The sequence below is a fragment of the Chrysoperla carnea genome, chromosome 4 (genome assembly GCF_905475395.1).
Source record: "Chrysoperla carnea chromosome 4, inChrCarn1.1, whole genome shotgun sequence".
In the NCBI taxonomy this organism is placed as follows: Eukaryota; Metazoa; Arthropoda; class Insecta; order Neuroptera; family Chrysopidae; genus Chrysoperla; species Chrysoperla carnea.
In genome coordinates this window covers 7,097,955-7,125,929 of record NC_058340.1, presented here as the reverse complement: position 1 = coordinate 7,125,929, position 27,975 = coordinate 7,097,955, and the positions used below count along the sequence as shown (strand labels likewise).

At 30.9% G+C, this 27,975-nt stretch overlaps 2 protein-coding genes across 3 annotated transcripts in view; one reads left to right on the top strand and one right to left on the bottom strand.

Annotated features, from left to right (window-relative positions):
- Positions 1-3,540, bottom strand: part of LOC123298266 (probable JmjC domain-containing histone demethylation protein 2C) — a 551,586-nt gene extending 548,046 nt beyond the window's left edge. Inside the window, exon 1 of the mRNA XM_044880227.1 lies at positions 3,260-3,540. Coding sequence (XP_044736162.1) covers positions 3,260-3,415 — 156 coding nt within the window. The 5' untranslated portion in view covers positions 3,416-3,540. The remainder of the gene's footprint in view (positions 1-3,259) is intronic.
- Positions 3,541-3,767: 227 nt separating this feature from the next.
- LOC123297365 overlaps positions 3,768-27,975 on the top strand; it is a 40,022-nt gene continuing 15,814 nt past the window's right edge. The window contains exons 1-2 of one of the 2 annotated variants that reach the window (XM_044878995.1): positions 3,768-3,927; positions 26,912-26,984. In XM_044878995.1, coding sequence (XP_044734930.1) covers positions 3,896-3,927; positions 26,912-26,984 — 105 coding nt within the window. In that variant the 5' untranslated portion in view covers positions 3,768-3,895. Of the gene's footprint in view, positions 3,928-26,897; positions 26,985-27,975 lie in introns of those variants that run through there. The other variant, XM_044878996.1, reaches the window with a different exon arrangement.

Below are 27,975 nucleotides of genomic sequence, written 5' to 3'. Positions count from 1 at the left end.
ATGCATAACACATGTATGTATTATATGTATCTCTAATCAATGAAGCATGTTAAGTCATGTGGTAAGAATCCTCCACTTGTTTGTAAAGTGCCGACAAACATAACTTATGTGTATGGTAAGTGTTCTTACATGGTACTGTGAATGCGCTACTAAGCAACTAGAAACATTCTTATTTCCTATACGATAAGATTAACTTAACTTTTCTTACTAATTACTCACTGCATACAGAAATATTCACCAAACTTAGCGACGAGTTAAATCTCGTCGCTATAATCGGATTATATTATTACTCGGATTCTGATGACGTCATAAAGTTCAAAAATTCAATTTTTTTAATAACACAGGCAATTTTTATCCGATCTTCATGGAATTTTTTTTGAAACCCACTAATTTTGGGTCATTCTTTTCAGCTGTGATGTCAGTTTTTCGCTAGCTATCACATATGTGCTTAATTCCGGGACCAAACCTCCACAATCTTGAAACCTAATAGAGCTAGGTTAATTTTGATTTCAAATTTGAAAAGTATGACCCAAATCTAGTAGAATTACATACTTGGTTTATCAAAATTGGATAAAATTTGGATGTGATAGAGCAAAATTAAATTTTTTGGATTCTGATGACGTCATAAAGTTCAAAAATTCAATTTTTTTAATAACACAGGCAATTTTTATCCGATTTTATTGGAATTTTTTTTGAAACCCACTAATTTTGGGTCATTCGTTTCAGCTGTGATGTCAGTTTTTCGCTAGCTATCACATACGTGCTTAATTCAGGAACCAGGCGTCCACATTCTTGAAATCTTATAGAGCTAGGGTAATTTTGATACTAAATTTGAAAATTATGACCCAAATTTAGTAGGATTACATACTTGGTTTATCAAAATTGAATAAAATTTGGATGTGATAGAGCTAAATTAAATATTTTGGATTCTGATGACGTCATAAAGTTCAAAAATTCGATAGTTTTATTATTGATTTCTTACAAATATCAAATTGTCATCCATACGTCATTACATATCTGTCATTATACGTCAATTACATAGCTGTTATTTGCGTTTTGTTATTCCAAGTCTGATTCTTTTTTGTTATACCACGTTTTATAGTGACTGACGTTTCATGTCAAGTCACACGGGAATGCTGTTGAACGGGATAAAAAGGCTGGCTCTAAACTACCTCCCTGCCAATTTTCAGCTAAATCGGTTCAGCCGTTCGTGAGTTATAAGTGGAGTAACTAACACGAGTTATAAGTGGAGTAACTTTTATATATATATATATATATATATATATATATATATATATATATATATATATATATATATATATAAGATAAGATATATAGAGATATATATTTTTGAATTAAAAAAAATTAAATTACATTTTACTACGCCATCTATGCGCATCATTTTGAACATAAATTAAAGATTTCTGTAAAATATTAGTCCTGTTTGAAGTAGGATTTTTTCCTTTTATGTTACTGACCCTAATCTGATGTCTATTGTTGGCTTTTTCAGCATCATCCCAAATATTTAAATGTTAATACTGACAAAGATTTTGACGTATTTTTCTTTTTGGGTGCATGATAAGTTCTTTCGTTTCGACTTTGTTTGATTAGCGAAATAGCTGTATATCAGTATGGCAAAATATTTGAAAACTGTTACAGATAGAGCAATTTTACATATTTTTAAGTTGCACTTCCTCCGAAAGGTAACGTTTAATTTATAGCAAGAATTTAGTTTTTTTAGTAGGATCAACTTTCTAATCTAAAGCGTTATTCTATCCCTTACCTTTAAGGATCTAAATTGGCTATTAAACCTGCAGAACTAGGTCCGAACAATAATGTCCCCCCATCAAACTCTGTTACTTTTGTCTATTTTTTACTTGGTCAGCTACAAAAGGAGATATTAGCCATAATAGATTAAAATTACCCACCCAATATACCTAGGTATACTTATTTTATTCTCAAGTAGATAACGCTTAGAAATTATGATGATAGAAACAATATTTTTTTTGGTACCTATATCTGTTCATAAAATCACCTAAATAGACCATTTACAGGTGCCCGCCCGTCTGCACGATAATTCAAGAACGAAAAGAGATATCGTTCTGAAATTTTCAAAGCGTGCTCAGGACAAAAACAAGTCACTTTCAGTTCGTTATTGAGTAACAAAGGTCAACTGGATCTTGGGTCCGTTGGACTCATCTTATAAAACATTAGAGATAGAAAATGAGTTTTTAAATGTAAAATATGTCCCTTAACAAGATTTTGATCTCTTGACTAGTTTTTCTCCGTAAACATAATTTCTCTCGAAAATTAACAAGACACTATTTTTTAAATTTTAGAGATAGAGGTAGATACAAGGTATAAATGTGATTATATTATAGAAGTCTGAAACTTAAAATATGAACCGAAAACGGTTTGTAAATTTTTAAAGCAGAATAACAATTTTCCTTCTTGACATAAAAATTTTAAAAATTTTTGATACTTACACTTTTAAACTTTTATGCTCAATATTTTTCTTAAAATCTCATTTTAAGGTACTTATTGTGGTATCAAACAAATCAATTGAAAATTTGGGCTTTCAAACAGGGCGAATTTTGTAGGCATCCCTTACATAATGAAAGTAACATAGAATTTTTCGACTTATTTTACATAGAATTGATAAGAAGTGTGATATCTTAGAAAAACCCTTTTTTCAAGATGGCGACTTTTCTACCCTCTCATTAAAGGTCGTAAAGTTAGATTCAGGCCCTTCATCAGCAACACACAAAAACAAGATTTCATTTAACCATCGAACATTATTTCATATATGATAACAAAAAATTCTAATCAAGAAAATTAAACTTTTGTTTTCGACAAAGGTTTTTCAGATGAATTTGGAACAGATTTTTCCATTATTGTATTAAAAATTTCATTTCCTTGTCAGACAAATAACAATTACGTAATTTTTTACCAAATTTTACTCGAATTGTTGCAACAATGATGACTGAAAAATTTCCATCTAATTATGAAACGAGGCTTTATTTATTATTTACATTTTTTTTCTTATCCTTGAAGTTTAAAAATATACTATTAAATTGAGAAAAAACATTTTTAAATGAATATTCAATCCTTTTCTTTCAACAATAGTTTAAAACCCCAGTCATATGTGAAAGTGAAGGAACCATATCGTGTAATATCGTATCGACAAAATATTTTTAAAAAAACCATGTTTTACTACTAAAAATAGATAATAATAATAAAAAATTCGATAAATTTCTACCTGGAGATCTTTGTTAGTATTATCCTTATGTGTTGCAGCTCGAATAAATCCTGCTCGCCATCCCCATTCAGAAATTTTTCCTAATTTTAACTTAGTAAAACCACTCACTGATAAAAATCGTTTGCCAACGATTTCTTCACGATACTTGTTGGCCATTATTTTAAAATAATAATTACAAACAAACAAATTTTAAAAAGCACAATATTTATTAATTTTTATATTTACATTTTAATTATTATTTGTAAACACTTGAAATGTCAAAAAACTTTTCACCATAACACGGACAGTACACAACATTGTAACCGATATCCCGCAATCGTACGTCTTACTACACTATTAGATATGTATGAATTCTAACAGCACGTTCGTGCGAGTGATGCAGTTTACAAGTTGTACCGTAATGTGTCACCACCAGTCGATACCGTATACCCCCACTAAATGTGATCACGTGATCATAACAACAAGAAGTTGAAGAAAATAAAATATCTAACATGGCCGTAATGGCTGGCTGTTAGCGGTCATTCAAATGTTGTTCTGCTGTTAGTAATATTCGGTGTGTTTTATTAATTAATTTGTTATAGTGTTTTTTAAAACAAAATAATCATTTTTTTAATGATTCAAATATAAATAAACAATATGTTTTCGGCAGTTGTGTCAAGGCTCATCATGTAAGTCTCAATTTTTTTTTTGTATTTTTTTTTGCATTGTGTTGTGAAATATAAATTTTTGAACAAAGACATCCTGAATTTTCCGTTACAATCTTCAAATTTTGTTACATCATCAACTAAATTAAATTGTAAAATTGTTAATTATGTAAGTGGATATTTTTATGCAAAAACTGAAAATGAAATGTCAAATCAGCTGTTTTTCTGAAGACAATTATTTTTGAATAAAAACAAAGAGTTTTTAAATTATTCTCAGATTAATTATTCTTTGTTTACTTTTTATAAAATGAATCATGGGATTTTTTTTTTATAGTTAATTGCTCTTATCGAATATTCACGATAATTTTACATAAATAAAAATTATCGATTGAATTCAACAATATAGTGAAACTTATTATCCTTGTTTTTTAGTTTATTTCAAGATATTTTCTCATCCCAAACGCATCTTTATATGTGTGTGAGAGTGTGCAAAATGCCTATGACTGTATCGATTTTCTCCTGGTAATACAGTTACCTAATTTTTATCACTGATAAGAGATGGATGCTTTTGTAAATAAAATAACCTTATCTTTGAACGATACCTTTTCATCAAGGTATAAATTGAAATTTGAAATTGTACGTTGAATTAAAAATTGTTGTAAAGGTTTATTATTTAAAATTTTGTAATATTATGCTTCCATTTCCTGTTGAAAGTAAATAAACGCATTGCATGTTTATACGCAGTGGCGTATTTCAAGAAAGTGTACGTTGGTATGGTATATATGGATTTATTGTATGCATTTCCATTTTCAACGGTCGTTTTTATACCTTCTATATGAAATACATAAGATTTTTTAACGTTTAGAAATATCGATGCTACAAACATAATTTTGGTATAGTTCTTCATAAAATCGGCTAATTAGTCCATTTCCGTTTGTCCTATCCGCCCGTGAACACGAATCTCAAAGACGAAAAGGGATATCAAGCTGAAATCTGTATATCGTGCTCAAGACGTAAAAAGTGAGTTTGAATGCCGAGTTCGTACATGAGCAACATAGGTAAATTTGAGTTGGGATCCGTAGGCCGCATCTTGTAAACCGTAAGAGATAGAGCAAAAGTTTAAATGTAAAAACTGCCCCTTATTTGAAAATAAACAACTTTCGAAAAATGTTTTCGCAAATATTTTTGTTTTCTCATGAGGGTTCAAATTAGGGCTAAACTTAAGTTTCCATTTTCTCAAAAGCTACAAATGAGAGATAGTTGCAAATTTGTGAGAGATAGAATACAACTTTAAATTAGTAAGTTGATCCTTATAAAAGAGCTAACAGTTTTTGTTTAAAGCATGTTTCCGAAAAACGTTAGCTTTTGGAGGAAATGCGACTAAAAAATATGTCATTATTGTACTTAATCCAAAGGAAATATGCTTAAAGTTTATCGATAATTGTAGGTCAAAGTCATGGGCACAGCTGAATGTCCTGTATTGCCCTTAATCACTTTTGGCTAAAGTATTTCCGTTTAATGACATATTTTTAAGTTGTATTTCCACCAAAAGGTAACGTTTTTCGAAATTTTTTTTTAAACAAATATTGTTTTTTATAGTTATCAACTTTCTAATTTAAATTGTTGACAATTCTATCTCTTATCGTTTAGGAGCTCAATTCATTATTAAATAAACCCGAAGAACTTGGTCCAATCTGATATCAGAACATGATCCCCCTATCAAACTCTTTAACTTTTGTTTAAGTTATTTTTTAGTTGGATTTAAAAAACAAGATGTTTAGGTGTATAGATTCAAATGACCCACCTTGCACATATTACTTATATAAGGTGATGAGAACAAATAATCTAAGCCAGCCACCCAAACTTTTTTAGACCAAAAATTAGTAGTAAAGAAATGTCTAGAAAATTTATCAATTATTTTCTACAATTAGCTTGGTAAAAGTCTTGTTATGAGTCTTGAGTCTTGCAGAGGTGAGCCTTGGTCTTGATCTTAATTCATATACGGTCTTGGAATTGGTCTTGTCGAAGAGATAACCATATTTTTCTTAGCCTTGAAAAATTTGAAAGACCAAAACTGCATGACCTAGACTAATTTTGCTCATAATTGGAAATGATAATAAGGTTAATTTTATAAGTTTTTTCGAATTTCTTTATATTCAATTCGTGTTGGAAAAAAATGTGGTCATTGATTGTTGAATATCTATCTAATGCACTTTTTAATTAATCATTTTTATATAAAAAAATTTAATTTCTTAATGAATTGCGGCTGCGGTTTATAAATTAAAAGCAACAGTGCTCTGGTCACGTACACTTAATCCGTTACATTACGCTTTAAATTATGCGCTAGGAAGCAGACTTAGAAAAATCATTAAAAATACAAATTCCACATGTTAAGATACACGAGACACCGTATTTATTTTTATTAAACTCACAATGTTTATGAAACCATATTAAATAACAAACTACCTTGGCCAATTTATTACATAAAAGTTTATATCGAATTTTGCATCACACATAGTACAGCAGAAGCAAGTCATAAATTAGCCAAACCCGATACATGCAAAATAAGAAATATCGTAATACTTCGAACTTTTAACTATTCCAAATATTATTATAATACAATCAACGTGCTTTATTTCTTAATCATTTGTTTAAGACCAAGATTTACTATTGTGTTTCGGAAACTGTTTCTAGCATTGTAGCTCTTATTATGGATGGCAACGATATATCGATATCTAGGAGGTAATACTGATTCAGGAGCCATCGATCTCGATGGGCAAGTGGCTATCCGCACAATACCGTCTACGGTCTAGACTCTAGACCATCCACGGTATACCGTATACGGTCTATTTAGACGCGGTATGAAATTATTTTTGCCCTTTTATACCGTGCACGGTATACTTTTTCACGGTATACTCTTTATGCCGTCGAGCCCTTATACCGTGTGCGGTATAGTCTCGTCCACGGTATACACAATATAGATTGGAAGGCTTATTTGAAGCAAATGAAATATACCGTGTGCGGTATACTCTCGTCCACGGTATACATTATACAGATGGGAAAGCGTATTCTACAGAAATGTAACATACCGTGTGCGCTATACTCTCGTCCACGGTATACATTATACAGATGGGAAAGCGTATTCATTTGCTTCAAATAAGCCTTCCAATCTATATTGTGTATACCGTGGACGAGACTATACCGCACACGGTATATTTCATTTGCTTCAAATAAGCCTTCCAATCTATATTGTGTATACCGTGGACGAGACTATACCGCACACGGTATAAGGGCTCGACGGCATAAAGAGTATACCGTGAAAAAGTATACCGTGCACGGTATAAGGGTCCCACGGTATAAAAGGGCAAAATTAATTTCATAACGCGTCTAAATAGACCGTATACGGTATACCGTGGACGGTCTAGACCGTAGACGGTATTGTGCGGATAGCCACTTCCATGGTTTATATCTTGGACGTACCGTCAGTTATTAACATGTTCTTAAATACAAAATCTATACATATAAAATGCTTTGCCCTGAATGGCTGACTGACGGATCAACACACAGCTTAAACCGCTAATTGTAGAGATCTGCAACTTGGAGGGTGTGTTCTTTGTATGATGAAAGCATCCCATAAAAAAGTTTGTATGGGACAATGTGATGCCTTGATCCAATCTACTTCAAATTTTGCATAAACAACTTGTCCAACGAAGCGGGTTTTATGATGGCGATACCTTTTACTTGTTATAGGATTTTACAAGAAACACGAATAGATTAACTGTAGCGACTTATAACAAACATTAAAGAATGTGATATGTCATTATTTACTTAATGAAATTCATAATTATACAAATTTTTAAGGAAGTCCTTGAATTATAATAAAATATCAAAACTTGTGTACTATTCATATACGTAGTATGAGGTCTGCGCATTATTTTATAATAAATTTCATTTTAAATATTTATATAATATGAATTCTAAAAACTAAAAATTTATTCTAAAATCATAATGGCTACCATTGTTTTTTAAAATCTGTAAATTTACGTTTTAATTAAAATATAAATATTCGTTTTTACTCCAAAATATATAAAAATATATTGACAAAATTATTTAATGCGTACATGAACATCGTGTAAGTTATTTGTATGAATTTCAGAATTTTAAATAGTTTTATTCCTTATTTAAGAGAAAAATTATCTGTAAAAAGCTTTAAAGATAATTTATCTTAAGGTAGTACTATCGGTAGTAAACTTTGCATTCAGAATTTAATGAAACTTGGCATAGGTGTCCATTATTATATCATAATTAACCAGTTAAATTTTTAGGGGCCTCCAGAGAACTGAAAAAAAGATATTTTAACATTGATCTTTATGGGAAATCACAGATTTTATTTTATTTCACAAAACTGGACGTTCAGATTTTCATTTCTCTTCACTAAAAATTTAACTGGTTACTTATCATATAATAATGGACAACTATGTCAAGTTTCATTAAATTCTGAATGCAAAGTCTATTACCGATAGTACTACCTTAAAAAAGATAATTTAAAAAAAAAGTTTCTTTGATCAAAAACTAAATGATAATTATTATTTTTCAACCATAAAATTTTTTGAATAACTACTGTAGGTAGTATTACCAATATGAAAAAATAAAAAGATGATTTTAATTTTACTTTAAGGCTTCCATTTCTGACTAAAATTTGGTTTCGAATTTTTATCAAAAAAGACAAAAGGCAATTTATGTTTAGGACAAGAGTACGAAAAAATCCTTGTCCAGATCCCATAAATTAGATTGTTAAATAAAAAGTTATATACAATTGACCACTTTTAGGCCCATTCAAAAATAGTACACGGTATAAAATGTATGACGTTTACTACAATGCTGGTATCTCTGTTTACATAAGCAATATTACAGTATTGAATAGGGTTAGAAGGGCTAGAAGTATTGTGATATCGTCAACCAGTATAGGTCTGACACCCGTAATGCAGTGATTCGCCCGCCATAACTATTGCTAATGTTAATATTCCCTCAATTGTCAAAACAAAATAGCGTTCACACCGATACTGACATAGTGATATCCACAAATAATTTTTTACCGTGTATATTACACACCTAGAGAGCAAAAATAAAAGAATTTCGGCTTTGTCTTGGAGCGAATCTCTGCTTCGCCTCGACAATTAACTTGAGATCTGAGACATTATTTACTTGCTCCCGTGGTGTGTATACCATTTTTCTGCTTGACTGAGGTGGAAAGCGGTAACTTCGTTTATCACAGCGGTGCGAAACTTGACACTCTCCGCCCGGAGAGAAGACAAGTAAATTTGAAGCGAAATTCTAACTTCAACATAGTCATTACAGAATAGGGTGTAAATGTTTTCTTTTGTATTTGAATTTTCACAATAAAAAATGTATGTAATTCAACTATTTAAAAAAAAAAAAGAAAAGATTTTGCAGATTTGGGGGACTATAGGAAGTTGCTAGAAAAGAATAGTATTCCCATTTGATTTAGCAGTAGAGCAAGCATTCATGAAGTATTTCGGAGAGTTCAAGTTATACTTTATACGATTTCATCATGCCTCCATATCTCGAAAGACAGAATTTAAACGATAGTAGATTCAGAAACCGTTATTATAATAATCATATCGGGATACATATTTGCAATCACTCAAAACGAAACTGTCACCGTCATGGAATTTTAAATTGAACATATAGAAAAAAGTCTCCTTCGACGTTGAAAGTTGTTCTACCTTTAAAAAATTTAATTTCCATATTATGAAAAATAAAGTATCAAAAAGCTTCAGTTTATTATCGTTTAGAAATAGTAGTATCGTTTATTAAAACAAGCTGCAGTACACGGACGTTGGTAGTACCATGCATCTTTTAATTTATTATTATGCTGAGTTTAAAAATACTCATCAAACTTCATCGGATGCCAAGTGCATCAACCTTTTTCAATACAATTACAATACAGACGGACATTACCTATACTAGAACTATACAGTTAATAAAGTGTCTTGTATATACTTTATACGCAGACATTTTCAATATACATGCACGTTTAATGTTAATGTACTTTGTATAAATTTGGGAATTACGAAGCCAAAAATATATTTCATTAAAAAATGATAGTATTAAAAGGAAAATCAAGTTTTTTGTTGTTGTCGCCTACGATTTTGTATAAGTATGTGTATCTCATTAAAACATATTTTATACATTAGTTAGTCATTATTTATTTTTGCATTACTGTAAATGTAGTACTTACAGAGTTGATCAAAACTTTAAAAACATTTTAATATTTCTTTATTTAGATATTATGTCGCATATGGTTGTACACAATTTGTTTTGAATACTTCACTACGATATGCTAAATTCCTCTAAATCCTTTTTAGGTTGATTCGTCCGATACGACGTTTTTTTGTATTGTGATTTCGAAATATCCAAAATTCAGTGTTTATCGAAGGCACCCATTCAGGTTTACTCGAACCTAGGATCACGATAAACCTTAAAGCATCGTCGAAATTTTATACCGACGAATCTAAGCTAGAAAAAAAATTAGGTTGTGGGGTTTACTCTGAAAACTCAAATCATTCCAGCTGCCGAACCACTGTAGTGTGTATCGAGCAAAAATGCTGTCTACTAACGAGGTGTACGAATGGATAAGACTGAACACTTTAATATGCAGCGACATTACTGTGCTCACCAACAGGCAAGCTGCGCTAAAAACCTTAAGCTCTGCTTACCTAACCTACAAGGTAGCATCGGATTGCCGAATGTCCTTGAATGAGCTGACAGAACAATTAATGCGAATGATGTGGGTATAGGGACACACCTTGCTAGAAATGGCACAAGCGTACTATGCATACAGCTCCTGATTGAAAAAATCCTAAAATAAACAAATTTTTTGGAAAGAGGGAGGAACGCATTTGAATATCTTATCCCGGTTCAGAGGCCTCTATAAACAAAATCGTGGCGACTCTTACAGGACATTGGTTAGTTGGCAGGATCTGCTAGTGCATCATAATTATTACAGGAACTGTCAAAATGAGGAGTCATTGCCCAACTCTTGCTATGAGCAAATGGATTTGAACCAGTCTTTTTTTAACGACCTCTCCAAACTGACGTCAATGATGTCAAAGGATTACTGCTGTTCTTTACTAACTTCAAACATCTCATGAAGTGGTGGCAGAGGCTGACCCAACCCTTTTTTCGTTATCCGAACAAACCCTATAATCTAAGTGTATCTCACCCCAGGACAGCCACTGTAACCTATCCCAACCTTGTCTTATGATGAAGCGAAATTCATCCTCAAATAATGGCAATTAAATAGGTTTCTTAAATAGCAATATCTTTCAAGAAGATACATTGTTTCCAAAAATTGATCCACAATTCTCTCCGAAGTACAATACATTATCTTACTGGTAGTATAATAGATAACACTATCCCTAAAAAGTTATAGATACAACAAAATTTTTAATTACGAAAGTGTTGTTTTGAAAGGCTAGCACAATTCTTATCCGAAACTAATAGATTTTTTAGTTGGGGTTTAGGGGCATAAAATATTTTTATAAAAAAAGATGGAGGAGGTAAGATTAGTCTCACAATATTACATTATTTTTAATTTTTTAAATTTATGTATTAAACATAATAAATTATTTCATTATAATTTTTATGAAAGAATAACAAACCCGTTACCTTCTCGCTTCATACAATTGTATTTTATTTCAAATGATGTGTACTGTATTCATTACAGACATATAGTTTTTTCTTTCTTAAACATAACAAAGACAACCTTAAGGGTGAAAAACATCATGTGAAAGGAATTACAGTTTCACCAGACCTAACGCCGATCTTATACATTTTTCAAGCGTTGAATATAAACACGTATATACAATACCGCCAGTCTGCTGTACGCTACAACAGTTCGCTATAAAATGTAACTTAAAACACCTTTTTTCACTATTATATATTATTCAAATCTCATTTTATAGTTTTCAATTTCTGTATAAAGCGTTTTATCATTTAAATGTAATGTTTGCGATTACCGACTTGTCTACATACAGTGTCGTCCAATCAAATGGGAGCACACAATAACTTTGCGATTCATAAATAAATGGTTTAGTGATTTTCTTTTTATACCCTGTATATATAAAATACAGTGGTACTTGGTTAAGTAACACCTCGATAAGTGAGAAACCTCGATAACTGAAAAACTTCCATAACTGAGAAACTTCCATAACTGGAACTCATGCTGAGGCCCCAACACTTTGGCAGTGAATTATCTCTGTTAGTGTCACGATGAAAACTCTTATATAGTGTCACTATCTCTATATCTGGGATTCGTTCTTTCGATTTTATCGTCATAGTTACCTCTATAACTAGGACATCGAGTGAGCTAAGATAGCATACTTTTGTTTGTTTACTTACTTATTCTTATTATACCCGCAAATTCCGCACTTAACTAATTTTAAGCCACAATGACCTTCAGTTTTAGTTTTGCTTTACGGATGTTTATTTTAAAAATTACGAAACGAAGGCTCAAATCGTTATTAGTACGTGAAAAACTGAAGTTAATATCCATTCATGAAAGTGGGAAGACAAAGCAGGCCCCTTGATGTCTCACTTAACTAGGTTTCACTGTATGTATCAAGGTATACTAATTTTAGTCCCAAGTTTGTTACGGTTATTGATGATACGAACAAAATTTTGGTATATGTGTTCATAAAATCACATAATTAACCTATTTTCGTCTGTTCGGCCCATGTACACGCTAACTCATAAGTAAAAATAGATGTGTAAAAATTAATTTTTAGTTCGAAAATGATCAACATAGGTAAATTAGGTCTTGAGTTACAATTTATTAAACGAAAATTCTACTATCATAATCAAATTTTTGATATAATTTTTTGAATTTCATTCAATGGATGAATTTTACAGTTCCTATTGGAACATCCTTTATACCATTTCATTCGAACAATGAATACCTACTACCTACTATAATCTTGTAATATTTGCATTATCATCCCCATCTCAGTCATTTATTGTCCTTACCTGACTAAACCTAAACAAAAGTATTTTTTGATGTTTATAAAATTATTAAATTTGATATTAAAGATTTTATAATATGCAAAGCTGAGAAAAAGGGAAAACGCGCTTTTATCTACAACCATAGACGTCGCACCACAGAGTAATCAATGCCAGAAATTTGATACATAAATAGCCTAGAACCAACTTTCATTTTCACAAGTTTCAGATGCCCTCCTCCTAACATTTGAAAATAATGAATATGATGAATTTTCATTACTGTTATTATACACTGTATCACACAAGTGAAATTTGCAAAATTTAAAAAACCTCCAAGAAATGTTTCTGGTGCGGAACCCCAAACTCGCATTTTAAAAGTATCGCAGTACACTCTCCATTAATTTACCTTTTCCTTAGAGCCTTCTTCAAACTAAACCGATTTTGAAGACCATCGTCTAATTTTTAGTTGTTCCGAATACGGAACCCTGAATTCGCACTTGAAACATATCTAAGAACACTCCCCTTTAACAAAACGAAACAAAAACAGTTGGTTCATCCATTTAGGCACTGCGATGCCACATGCAGACAGACACACATATAGTGGTCAAACTTATAACACGCCTTTATTTTGGTTCGGGGGTTAAAAAGTAATTGCATTATCTAGCCAATATACTACGGTTAAACCTCTTATTGTTTCATATAGCTCCAATTTACTTGAAAATTTGTCGGTAAGTAGATAAGACCGCTAAAAACAAAGGTGTCGAGTGATGTTTTCGTCCTTCCCTTTTAAGGGGTGTGACTTAAGTTGACTTTCCACGTCTGTCATGCATAGACAACAACGGATTTTACACTGCTTTCCAAGATCCTGAGTTTAGTCTTCCTCCTTCTGCTTTTATCTCCAATGTTTTTAGTTGGGTGTTTGAGGTCACTTGAGGCTTACAAAAAAATATTTCGACCTATGTTTTTTTATTTCTTATATATGAATCGGAAATAAAAAATAAATGAATTTTAAAGGTAGTAGATCTTCAAAGAGCCTTCCATAGTTTTTTCAAGGTCACACAAATATCCTCACTAAATAGATTTTTTTTCACCCTTGAAATTTTCGTTTGAAATATTTTTCATGAATATGCATCTGGAAACTTGGAAACTTTTGGACCGTTACGTTACTTTTATGACGCCAGATAGACAAACATTTTGATCTAGTTTTATAAATTTTATTAGCATATTATTTTAACTTGTCTTTAATAAATGTTTTCTATGTTTTTACACAGATACAAAATTTAACTGCAATGGAAATATATGCAAAAATATGCTGTTTTAAAATATATTTAGTACAAAAAAAAAAACAATCGGCTGTTTGTTATTTCACTTTTTGACGTTATACTGACCTCAATGTAATTACAAATTTAAATTATATTTTTTCCATTTATGGATATTTTCAATTTCGATTACATCACAATACTATTTGATTGGTATTTCAATGTGTTTTGGTACTTTTTTAATTAATTCATTTTAAAAAGAATTTTTAAATAAAATACTTGAGATATTTTTAATGTTTTGTTTATCAAAATTTAGGGGACAGTTTTCATAATCGTACCGCCTACCTTTCTAGGGTATTTGTATCAATTTGACTTTATCAGATTTTGACAAGTATTGATTTGTTTATACGGTCACGAGCAAAAATATGTATAATCAATTGTTATTAATATTTTCGCTGTTTATATAAATTACATTTATTTATCCTTTTTCATGAATGGTGAAGTATATCTTTGCGATAGTGAAAACTATCTTCACTCGAGTTTCGTGCCAAAACAATCCTATACAATAAAAAAGATGTCTTGGGACACTCGGTAGGAACTATGGTCCTATCGTATCTTCGAATATTATAAATGTAGCGCTTACTTTTTTACTCAAATTTGCTTTGATTTTTTTGCTGGTTTGAACGATTGATTATGCACATGTTTGTTGTAAGAGATTTTTGTAATTTTATAAGATCATTTTTGGCTTTTTGTCTTCTGTCTATATTTTTAAATATTCAGCGCGACTTGTAGTCAGTCGGTTTGTTTTAGTTTCCAAAGTAATTTACATGTCGAATTTTGTGATCGTTTTTATTTGTTGCACTTTTTTTTATTTGACCTCCCGCCCAGCAACCAAACTTTAACGTGCGATAAGGAACATAGTTCCAAAAAGAATTATCAATTAAAACATTTCCTACCATTTAAGTGTTTCCACTTGCTGGTATTCGCAGTCATAAATTGTAAATCTATGCTTGCAAGTCTTAAGATATTCAATGTACATGGTTTGTTTGAAAACAAAAGAAAATCTAGCTTTTCTCTTTACAACCAGCGTATATTGTATAAAATGAAATATTTGTATTTATTTGAAAGGATTCATTTATTATACATCCAAAAAAAGAAAAAGGTGGATCACAACAGAAATCATTCAAGCTGTGTATATAATAGAAACTCTGCAATATGCATTTATTTCAGAAGCAATTTCATAAATATAGGATGCATTCTAAGTTACGTTCTAAGACGGATTTGAATGCGATTTTGTGCATTCGTTTCGTTAGATCTTTAGAAAACTTTGTGACCTTAATTCGTTTAATTAACTTGCATTTTAAATTGACCGTAAATACTTAATTTTAAATTCGGTTAGTAGCGATGGAAATGATTACAAACTCGTTACTCGGGAGTTTTTGGGGTCATGGAACACTAGTATCGCAGAATTGGTCTCCGAGGTATCTAGTGCCCAGGTTAAACTACATCATCGTTGTCCCCAGCGAAGAAGAAAACGTTTCAGCGTTTTATAAAAATTATAAAAATGCACAAAAAGTAAAAAAATAATTAAGTACCGACAGAAATTCGGATGCTTTATTAGCGCACATCCCGTGTTGGTTAATACAATTTCTTTCAAGGTGTAAGCCATATTTCATCCCTACCTACTTTCTAATTTCCTATAAGAATGGAATATTCTTGCACTTAACGAATTTTCGAAATTTCTTATATTAAAGGGTTATATCTAATTAATTGAATTTATATTAGGTTTTTGGTAGCACGTACTATATTATAATAAATAATTAAAAGAATAAATTTTTCGAACTGGCGTTCATTCTCAAGAGATTCAACCTAATTTATACAAAATTTGTTTATAATATCTCGTTGCGAGCCCAAAAAATACGATTTTTTGAGTGAAAACCATTTATTTTACATATTGCTTCTGTAGGCGATCTCCTGGATACCCTTCAAAAAAAGGTGTCTGGAGATGAGGACCATATTTCTGTTTTGATTATACAAAGTAAAAAATTCGGAAAATTTCTTTAGTCGATAGATGAATAAAGGTATTGATCGAAGGAATAGTGAAAATTATGATTTTTGACAAAATGACGGCTTCCATTGAAATTTAAAAATTTGATGAATAAAATTAACACTCCTTGTACATGAAATGCGGCAGTAATAAAATTTCAAAATTATAAAACAACCCAAATATTTGAAATATTTATCGACATAAACCCTGTATAACAAAATAAATGGAAGCATGCAATCGTTTATTTCAGTCCAACACAGGAATAAATAGGTTTATGCATAGCACTCTCAGATACATTGAAAACTGTAAACTATAGTCATTTTTCATAGAACTCAAGCTCTATTGTATAAAATTGTTTTCTCACTATGCTTTGGCTGAATGTAATTGGATCAATTTATCAAATCTATCCACACAAAATTGATAATATAATCATTTAATTCTACCACATCACATCACTTCACAACAAAATAGACGACATATTTCGAATTATTCTAATTTAAAATTTTGTTTGATGATAATCATACTCATTGAATATATCAATTATATGTCAATGACTTTATCCAAATAATTTCGTACCCGAATAATAGTTTGTGCTTGTAGAGGAATCTGGGCCGGAGTGGTATAGTTAACGGTAAATCAAAAAAAAATTAATTTAAAGAATGTTAACTCCGCACCAGTAGCGTGTATTAGGCGAAGTGATGGCTATTCATGAGGTATATGAATGTATAAGACTAAACATCCTTAAGTGCAAGGACATTACAATCTTAACCGACAGCCAAGCAGCTCTTGAATCCTTAAGCTCAGTCTATCTAACGTCGAAGGTAGCACAGGACTGCCGTACGACGTTGAAATGAGCTGGCGGCACAAATGAATGTAAACCTGGTATGGGTACCGGGACACAGCGACATTCCAGGAAATTGCTGCCGGACGCAAGCATCAATAAATATCCGGGAGTTCCATTTGCGAACTGCAAGTTGCTCCTCAAAGAAGATATCTTAAGGCGTTCCGAAGATCGTATATCACTTCCAAGGGCCTCTGTTCGCAAAGTTGTTGTGGCTATTACAGGACACTGGTTGGGCGGGAGGCATGCTGAACGCCTGGGTCTGGCGGTGTATCAATACTACTGCAGGAGCTGTCACGGTGGAGAGGAGGAGGAGACAATGTCTCATCTTCTCTGTCACAGCTCAGCTCTTGCCATGAGGAGATGGACTAACTTGAGCCAACCTCTCTTTGACGACCTCTCCGACCTAAAGTTCGTTGATGTCAAAGCTCTCCTGCTGTTCTTAAACAGCTCGAAATGGTTCATGGAGTAGTAGCCGGGGATGGGCCAACCCTTTTTCGGTATCACAACGGACTCTATGATCTAAGTGTGTCCCATCACAGGACAGCCGGAAGAAAAATATTTGAACTAAATTTAAATTTCATGAATATTTCCTATTGGGTTTACTGATTTTTTGTAAATAAAATAATTTTGAATATAAGGAAGTATGAGCGCCAAAGCAAGTTTAGACTTGTAGTTGAAATTATTTATACCTTATTTCAACTTTGATGATGAATTTAGACGAAAAATAAGAATAATATTTTTTGATATTTTGAAAATTAATCCAGATATTGAAAAATTGTCATCTTACTTTTCGTCTTATATCGTCAAGTTATAACATAATTCATCAGAATCAAAATTTAAAAAATAAATTCTTTGTGTGTCCCTACTATGTACAGTGTACATACATCCTGAATTAGTCGGACACAACGGTTTTTTTTTTCAATAATTTATTAAGGTTTTAACTTTAAATAGTTTTGTTTTTTAAATTTCCACCGACTAGTTTTGGAGAAATTTTTGAAAACATTTCATCCATTTACCGTTTTACCATAAAACCAACGTTAAATATGTCTACTTTTGAAGTAAACATTTATTTATTTAAATAATTGGACAACCCCCCCCCCTTAATTTTTCAAAATTGATTTAGACTTATTCCAACTTAATATAAAAAAATTCAAGCCTTTTATCCCAAAATTGCCCTGGCACTCGTACAACCATCCCTAAATAAATACATAAAATGAATTCATAGAAAGGAAACAGTCACCAATGAATATCAAAGTTATTATATAAAATTTCAATTTTATGGTAATTGAATTTCTTCGGCTATTAGTTTTAAACGTTATATAAACTAACGATCAATTATTATGATAAAAACTCTTAAAAACGTTTAAAAAGAAAATCAAAAACTATTATATGATTTTCAAGTCGAACATATTTTATTTAATCTTTCAAGAAGCAGTTCTATAAAATCTAACGACATGGCATTCGGTTGTAATAACTGCTGGCATATTTACATCAATTTAAAAATAGAAGAAAGCAATCCGTGTTATATTATTATTATAACACATACATTTTGTTCCTAGTCGACTGCACCAAATTGTTAAAAGTGTATGTGTTTATATTTGTAATGATAAATATTTTTTGATGTGGTATTCAAGTGTTTGAATATAATTATTTATTATATTAATTAAATTACGCAATCATAATATTCATAATTTAAATATGTCGCAACCAAATCAAATTGAAATTCGTATAACAATTAATTTTGATGGCCGGATTGTTGTAGTTTATCTTCCCTCGTTGTAGACAAGTATGTATTATATGAGGCAGGTATTATCTAAATTCTAAATCAACCACATCGATTTAAGTTTTTTGAAAAAAAAAAATGTTATTTTAAATTGATAGGTACATTCAAAGACTTCCGAGCTGGATCAAATAAAAGGTGTCCCATGAAGAACGCCGGTTTTGAATTGCGCGCTAATTTTTTATGTAATGATTTGACGTTAAAAATTAAATTACTGTTCGTTAGACAGCTGAAAGTTAAGGAAAATGGAACAATACACAACAACAAATTCTTATTGTGAAAAATTATTATCGAAGTGATGAAAGTTTTGAAGCCACAGTTCGTAGAAAAATATCATGTCCCATAAGTTTTTTGACGGACAATTCAATGGAGACCTTGAATTTGACATTGAACATAACCTCAAAGTTACAGCGAATCAAAAATCGATTTTTCAAATGAAAATATTCATTTTTTATTTTAGATTTAGAAAGAGCGTAATATTTTACGCAAAAATATGGCCTTGACCATGATCTTCAAGGTCATTCCATTTCCGATTAGTTTTTCAATGATAACCCATGCAAAACCACCATATCCGACATATTTTTCGATGAAAAATCTCCTGGTGACCTTGAACATAGCCGTAAAGCTACCAACCAAAAATCGATTTTGAAAAGGGAACCCCTATTTTTATACCATGTATATATGAAATATACCAAGGTTTACTAAGTTTAGTATCAAGCTTGTAACGCTTAAAAATATTGATACTATGAACAAAATTTTGCTATAGGTTTTCATAAAATCACTTAATTAGTACATTTCTGGTTGTCTGTCTGTCTGTCTGTCGCCCGTTTGCCATCTGTCATCACGATAACTCAAAAACAAAAAGAGATATCAAGCTGAAATATTTATACCTTGCTAAGGACATAGAAAGTGAGGTCAAGTTCGTAAATGATCAACATAGGTCAATTAGGTCTTGGGTCCGTAGGACCCATATTGTAAACCGTTAGAGATAGAACAAAAATTTTTGTAAATGATCATGCACAAACCTTATGGAAACTCACCTGAAACTGGAATATTTATTCAGTCCAAAAATCTTCATTTATTTTTGTGTTCATTGAGACAAGTATTCAGAATGCTTAAAACGGCAACATATAAAAAATTCAAACAATTTTGTACGTCGTCCTTTCTAGATTTTTTTAAATATAAGAATGGCATGGCACTAGACATCTTAATTTTGTACTACCTACTAAGAAACTTGGATATATGCATAAAGCAAATATTATCTTTTATTCCATATTTGTAGTTTGAACACTTTTGTAGTATTCATCCTTTTTTTTCTCTTTAAAATCTTATAAAAACAATGCATACATTACTCGTACATGGATGCAAGTAACATCATATATAAGTGGGAGGTAACAAGCCTCAAACATAACAATGCTACAACATGACATGTGTTGTGATCTTATCACGTAAAATCTCAAGTTTAGAAGCACTGCAATAATCTGGTACGTGACACATTTTATGTATAGGTGGCATAACCATGTGCTGTAACTGTCATCAAACAATTCTTCATTCCTTGCATAATATACGATTTTCTAGTGTACCTATCATTGAAAGAAAATTTTATTATTATAATAATATACAGTATGTATATAAAAAAATTTGTAAATCTTCTTTTTTCATCCATGTAAGAAAAAACAAATTTTTGGCAACTGATATAGACTATGTTAGCAAAAATAGAAACTATATTTCGGCAATATTACTTATTGTGCTAGGCTTTGCAGCTAATATTTCATCTCTTATGTCGGTTTTCCACTAAACGGACAGTTAAATTTTTGTTGAAAAACAAACAAAACTGAAACTATAATGGGTATTACATTGCCAGTCTTTAAAAAGTTTGTAAAAAGTTGCAATTTTTGTTTTTTTCGAGTTTCTGTTTTGTTTTTGTTTGCCTGTTTAGTCGAAAACCGACATTAGACCTGATATTTACACTTTCTTGACAAGGACCACACTAGAAGAATTGTATTATTTTACCATAAGTGTTCAATAAAACATATTCGTTCAGAAAAAAAAAACACTATTATTTTAATAAAAGTAAAATTTGACAACTATAATTTAACCGTTCAGTTATGAGGTCTTAGAATAGTTTGAAGATTAGCCCATATTGGTTCTTACAGCTAGCAAAATTATGTGCTTACATTGGAAAATTAGAAATAGCAACCCTCAGAAGTTACAAAAATTTTGAATCTTCCGTCAATTTCCGACTAAATCACTATGTGATTTAGTTCTGTACGACATTTATGTAATTTGCTTCGAATACTTATGCAAAGTTAGTATCCAGCAAAGTCGTACATATTTCCTTCTGCAGGGGTGAGGCACCAAGGGGTGTGGCATTCAATTCTCACCTGTACTGCCGTACTGCGCAAAATGACGTCATGTTGCTTAAAGTTACTTATACATATAGGAGCATCTTTTTCAACATGATTCCTGGTGGGTCTTTTCATCCGAAAAGTTTTAGGATAGGTTAGTAGTCTATTGCGCCCATTGGTACTCTTTATCAGCATGTAAAGAACTACCTTCCATCAAATTTTCAGCCAATCTAGCTGAAAGTCTTTTTCCATAAGAATTTTGCATTCCCCTTTGTATGCCATTGAGTACAGTTAATCTTTTCAAATTTTTTTTTCATGAAAAATGTTTCTTTTTACAAGTTTTTATTTAACTTGCAATGTTTGTGTGTATGTTATGTATGTTTGTCTGAATCAAGTCTTGCAACTAACTTTGAAAGCAGTTTTCAACCAATTGAGCTGTTTGACATGATATATCAGCTCTGAATAGTCTGATAGTTATGGTATCCGCTCCTTATGCGGAATGTCGGCAGGTCGAACCCCATCCACGTCAATAGGATTTTTTTTTAAATATTAATTCATTTTTTAGTTTTAAATTAAAAAATTTTAAAGCATTTTTTGTGTTAAAAATAAGAAAATTTGTAAAAGCTTGAGGCGCTTCGAATCATCCTTGATATTTTAAATTGATTTTAATTATTGATTAATGAATGCCTCAAACTTTTACAAAAAGCGATGTATAAGTGACTCAAGAGAAAAAATTATTTTCTAATTTTAGTACAAATAAAGATTGGCCCTTAAAAAGTATTTTTTATTAAAATTTATTTTATATTAAGAAAATTAAATGTACAATCTTTCACGCTAAGCTAATAGGTATCTCTCTTCTATGATGACAAAGAGAATACTAATTAAAAACTAGTTTAGACAGGTTGTCAATCAAAAGTCCATAATCAAATTAGAACGTTTATTGTTGTGCAACAAAACAAATTGAATATTTAAATTAGTTTTGAGAAGAGTATGTTGCATTTATACTATCAAATAAAAAAAAATAAAAAATTCGATTGTTTAAAATCATTATCAATTGTAATAATGATAGTAATAATATATAGAGTGATATTTTAAAAAGTTGACAGCCAATTTTTTCCAAAACGGATTTGAATATAAAAAAACGGTAAAATACTCTCCTTACTTTTGAGGAGAGATTGAAAAATATGTGAGTTTTTTGAGGGTGCCTTCCGAGTCAAACGATTATCAACTTTGTTTTTTTAATGTAACTACCTTTTTTTTTTGTAGTAGTAAATTCTGATTCTTCGCCTAAAGGAATTGACTTGTTCGCAAAACTTTTATTCTAGACATAAATTTTCGGTACTTAATTTTACGGCTCTTTAAGGCTAAACACTGTGGGAATAGAAAAAATTTTGTAGAAATAACTTACTTGTTTTTCGAATAAAAATAAGATTTACAATCTGTAAAAAAAATTGTTAATTTGAGAAAATTTTTGTGGTGGAAACTCACACGAAAATATCTGAAATCAGATTAAAATCTTTAATTTTTGTCTTCTGATTTTTTTGTTTCCTTTCAAAAATAAAAAAAAAGAACATAAAAAAAATGCAAATTGCCGCTAAAAGACTATAACAATAAAATCGTGGTTTATTTTTGTTCATCTTCGTGTTCGGCGCAATTTTTTCAACAAAAATGGTCAGTAAAATTGCATCAACAATTTTCTGACGGAAAAAGTTAACCCGGCTGACCTATATATAGTCCCATTTAAAAGATGAAAATTGACCCAAAAAAAAAAAAAAAAAATTAGACGAAATCTTTAAATTTTCCCCAAAAATTAGGAGACCCTTATTTTAACGATTATTTTATTGGAATCTGCTTTTGAATCAACTGCTTAAAAAATCGTCCTGTATACTTACATTACTTAATCAAAATACAATTGATTTTAAAATAGTGACTAAAGTTAATTTACAAAAGAGTTTGAGACTGAATTCTATTATTGTGTTTATTTGTAAATGGTGGTAATTATTCTATTGAATTTTATTCAACTTATACTGTTACATGTGCTATATAAACTATTAAATCTCATCCTTATTTGCAATATAATATTGCATGTAATTTCACCTTCAATTGTCCTTCAATTAATAGTATTTATATTTACCAAGTCATTGTCGTCAAATTAAAATCTTTAATAGTCGCCAACGACCTAAATGTAATATGAGTCTGTAATACTCCAAATAATGTAAGAGCCAGGTCACTTTTCGGATTCGATTGAGGTACAACACTGTGCTTTTAATTTTTTAATTTGCTTGTGTCCTGAAAAATGGTAAAATTTATCATTTTAAATTTTGTGTTATATGCTATAGAATTTTTTAAACAATGTATTGTTTTATTCACAAAAATTTTGAATGTTTGCCAGTAGAATAAGTCACAAAATATAACAATGATCTTTAACTAAATCTATTGATAGTGTCAATGGAATTTCCTTTTCATAAAATATAAATAATATTATTATAAAAAAAATCGTTTTAGTCATAACAAATGTTTACTGGAAGAATATACTTACAAGATCTCTGTAAACATCACATACACAGAAAATTATTGGAAAAGCTGAGAAACTGGAAAGCGTTGGTGGGGAGAGGGTGTGCAGAATATAAAACTTGAAATTTTTCTGTTATTAGGTTAGGCTAGGCTAGGTTATATTGGCTGTCTACGAAGGACACACTTAGGCTATAGAGCCCATTGTGATACCATATATGTGTTTTACTTATCACCTTTTCCGCCGATAATTTCATTTATGAGCTCCTCAATTATAATCAGAGGCTGAGTACACCTCCTTCATGCACTAGACTAGCCCATCACAACTTTAATTAAATTAATTTTTGTTGCGACGGTGGAAATCGAATCCGCTACCCTGGGCATACCGCGGACGGCGTTGGTTACGCCTTAACCAACTGAGCTACCAGGATGACCTGTTAATATTAAAAGATGTTGGAAATTTTGATAGTAATGTTATAGAAAATCACGTAGACAATAATGTATCCCTTATCATTTTTTCTTAAAAATGAGATTTATAGAAAGAATGGTTAATTTAGTGCATTTGTATAGCGTTAAACAAATATTTTTCCAAGTGCTGGGTAATGATCTCTTGCAAGCACGTATTTAACCTCTAAGTCACACATCTCTGTTACAATACAATTATTAATATTGTAATGTTTCTGGCAATTGTGGAAAGGAATTTTCATGATCTGGGAAGTTGAATGTGTGGACCATAAAGATTGCACTCACATGAACAGCTTCTTTCCAAAGTCATCACGCACCCTATTTTAATAATATTTTTTATATCACATTACACTTACGTATACATACCTGCAAATGTTTGTTGAATACATAATAATAATAATATATTAAGTATTAGCTTACATCATTCATATCCCATATAGACACGATTCAATTATTTTAAAAAGTAAGACTACTATAAACTATACCTATATACATCTATTTACTAGGTTGTTACATATTCTATGTAACATGTACAGGTAGAGATATATGTACTTGTACCATACAGTATGTCCCAGTAGTCCTTAGCCACCCTTTAATGAGAACTAGAACTTTCTGATACAGAAAAATGCTCAAGTCAAAATCGTTCGTATCATGGAGCGCATCTCATAGGCCACAGCGATTGGATCCTGACCTTAAAGGTCGCCCTATTAGCTCAGTTGGTTAAGGCGTAACCAATTCCGTCCGCGGTATGCTTAGGATAGTAGGTTCGATTCTCGCCGTGCAACGCAATTAATTTAATTAATAGTTATGATGGGCTGGTGTAGTGCATGGAATATGCATGAAAGAGGTGCACTCAGCCTCTGAAATTGAGGAGCTGATAAATGAAATTATCAGCGGAAAGGTGGTAAAACACATATATGGTATCACAATTAGGCTCTATAGTCTAAATGTGTCCTTCGTGGACAGCCAAAAAAACCTAACCTAGCATAAAAGCTCAACTGTTAAATTGAAAGTTTATCCTCGTCAAATAATTGCCAAAACATTACAAAACAAAAATGCAAAAAACTCGAAAAAATCCAGTTAGGTCCCCGAATGTACATAAAAAAAACCTGTAATCTAAAAAATCCAAGGATTAGTCTGCAGTGTACGAGCTGTTAATATTTTCAGAAAAATTGGTTTTTCTCAAAATTGAATCGTTCCAGAACCGGAAAAATCTTTTTCTCTGTTTTTTACAACGAAAGAAACAAATATAAAAAAAATAGCCATTTTCCAATTTTACGAATTTATTATCAAAATCCGGTAGATTTACCCAACTATACATTCAATTTCTGTCGAAACTATAAATATATCATTAATATGTTTGAAACGAAAAATATTTTTTTTTTATAAGCGAAATCTATTTAGTGATCTAGTTACTCCCCTCAGTGACGAAAGCGAGTTGTCCTTCCTAGAAGATCCAATCCAAGATGCCTATGAGATGTTTTCTTTTGATACGAACGATTTTTACTCAAAACATTTTCTTGTATCTCACTTACCTAAAAAAACTCATTAAAGAGTAGCTGAGAACTTTTGAGACATACTGTATCCTCATATTGAATATAGCTGGAAGCACAGCGCTATAATATACATTACGCATCACTTGTCATGTGTGATACAAGTATACCTATTACTTACTACACAATATGTTTATGAAGTCTATACTACAGGTACACAAAACAGTCATCATACCAATAATATTGTAACTCAACTCTAATATTAAATACTAGAGACCAGACATAGAATGTATAGAACGGTTTTTTTTTTTTAAATAGGGGAAAATTCAAAGAAAATGTATTACGTAAAAATAAAGGTTCATGGAAACGAAGAACTTTGATATTTGATGAGTATGGAATTTTAATGCTAAGAAAGACTCTATCTAGCGACAGAAAAAAGAACTATAGGTGTTAGCTCGCGTAGATATATAATATTTAACGGAAATTTAGTAACCAATATAGCATATTGCATATCATACATTTTTGACAACTAAAATTTTGTTAAAGAAATATATAAAACATTAAAGGAATTGTTTGATTTTAATTTGAGTCACTATATCGTTTAAGTTATTAAAATTTACAGAATGTCGATTTAAATCTAGGCATATAAATATCACGAATATAACAGAGTACATTAGTTAAGCAATGCATCTAAGTAATAGGTATTATAGGTATTATTACATGCATGCTTTAAAGTTGGAACAATTTTTTATTATTGTAATATAAGTGAGTGAAATGAATACAATCTCCGAATATAACCTTTATGAGACACTATTTTATTTATGTTTACAATGTCTGGTCGTACATGATTAATAATATGGTAGGTGTAATATATTTGTGACTCGGTACGGTAGCAGTTCACAAAAAAGACATATTCATATATACACACCACACCGACTTTGCTGAATCAAAGTCACAGCCCTGAATAATTGTTAAAAACTTTTTTAGTTTAGTTTGTTGTGCTCCATAAAAAATAATTAATTGTTGTTACCTACACACATCAAAGACAATGAATTTCATAAATTTTTATTTGAATAAATATGCTTATCATAAATTAATATCGTATTGTTCATAAAACATTAGTTAACAATATTTTTAAAATATTCAATTTGTTGTGTTGTTACATTTTACTTAAGTTGATTGGTGAATATTCATGTTTTAAAACAATAGTAATAATGGGTATCATTTATCCGCTTTTCAGATTATTGTTTGGTACATTATATCCAGCATATGCTTCCTACAAGGCTGTGAAAACGAAAAATGTTAAGGAATATGTAAGTATTTTTTATTTTATTTTTATATAAATTTAAAAATCCCCGAAAAATGCGATTTATTCCTTGTAAACCAATTTTTAAAAACTTATAGCTATAAAATGTTCTCGAGTCGGTTCGGCCGTTTAGGGGCTACAATGCCACTGAGAAACACACAGACGCACAGATAAACACTTTAAACTTATAACAGCCCTTCTGCAATCAATATCAAAGTGATGGTCAAGGATATCAGATGAGATGAAAAGGATACTTATAGAGCTATCATTTTTTGAGACAAATTTTTGGAAATATTTTAATTGAAATTAAAATATTTGAGTTGATTTTGTTCTTTTGAATTATTGTTTTGAAAATTACTTTATTATTTTACCATTTCACTTTTCGAAATGAATGGAGCTAGGTTTATTTGACCATTCATTTCCATAGTAATTATTTATATGTTAAAATTATGTCATGCCTTTTCCAAATTGAATCGATTTGGAAGATAATCGCCTATTTTTTAGTTTTTTCGGGTACGGGACACCAATCTCGCACATAGCTAAGAATACTCTCCGTTAAATTACCTTTCAAATGAAACCAAAAAAATTAAAATTGGTTCATCCGTTTAGGCGCGACGATGCCACAGACAGACAAACACACAGAAACACACATAGCGGTCAAACTTGTAACACCCTTTTTTTTTTAGTTCGATTTTTTTGGAAATGCAAATTTCGTATGTCTATTTATTTGCTTACGAAAAGTAAGCAGCTGATATCTAATTCACCGAACTAAATGTCCATAATGTTTTACCGTCAGAGTGAATTTTGATCAATCTTAATTGTGTGCGAAATATCGTTATATTTATTCATAAAAAATTCGGCCGGCATAAAAAATTAATGGTGATAGGAGGGAAAATTTATCCGTTATCATAGATCCCTTCTTTCATTTTACACGTTTTAATGTCAGATTCAAAGGTATCTTGTTACGCGACAAACAGCCGGAAATATCGCGCAGCCAG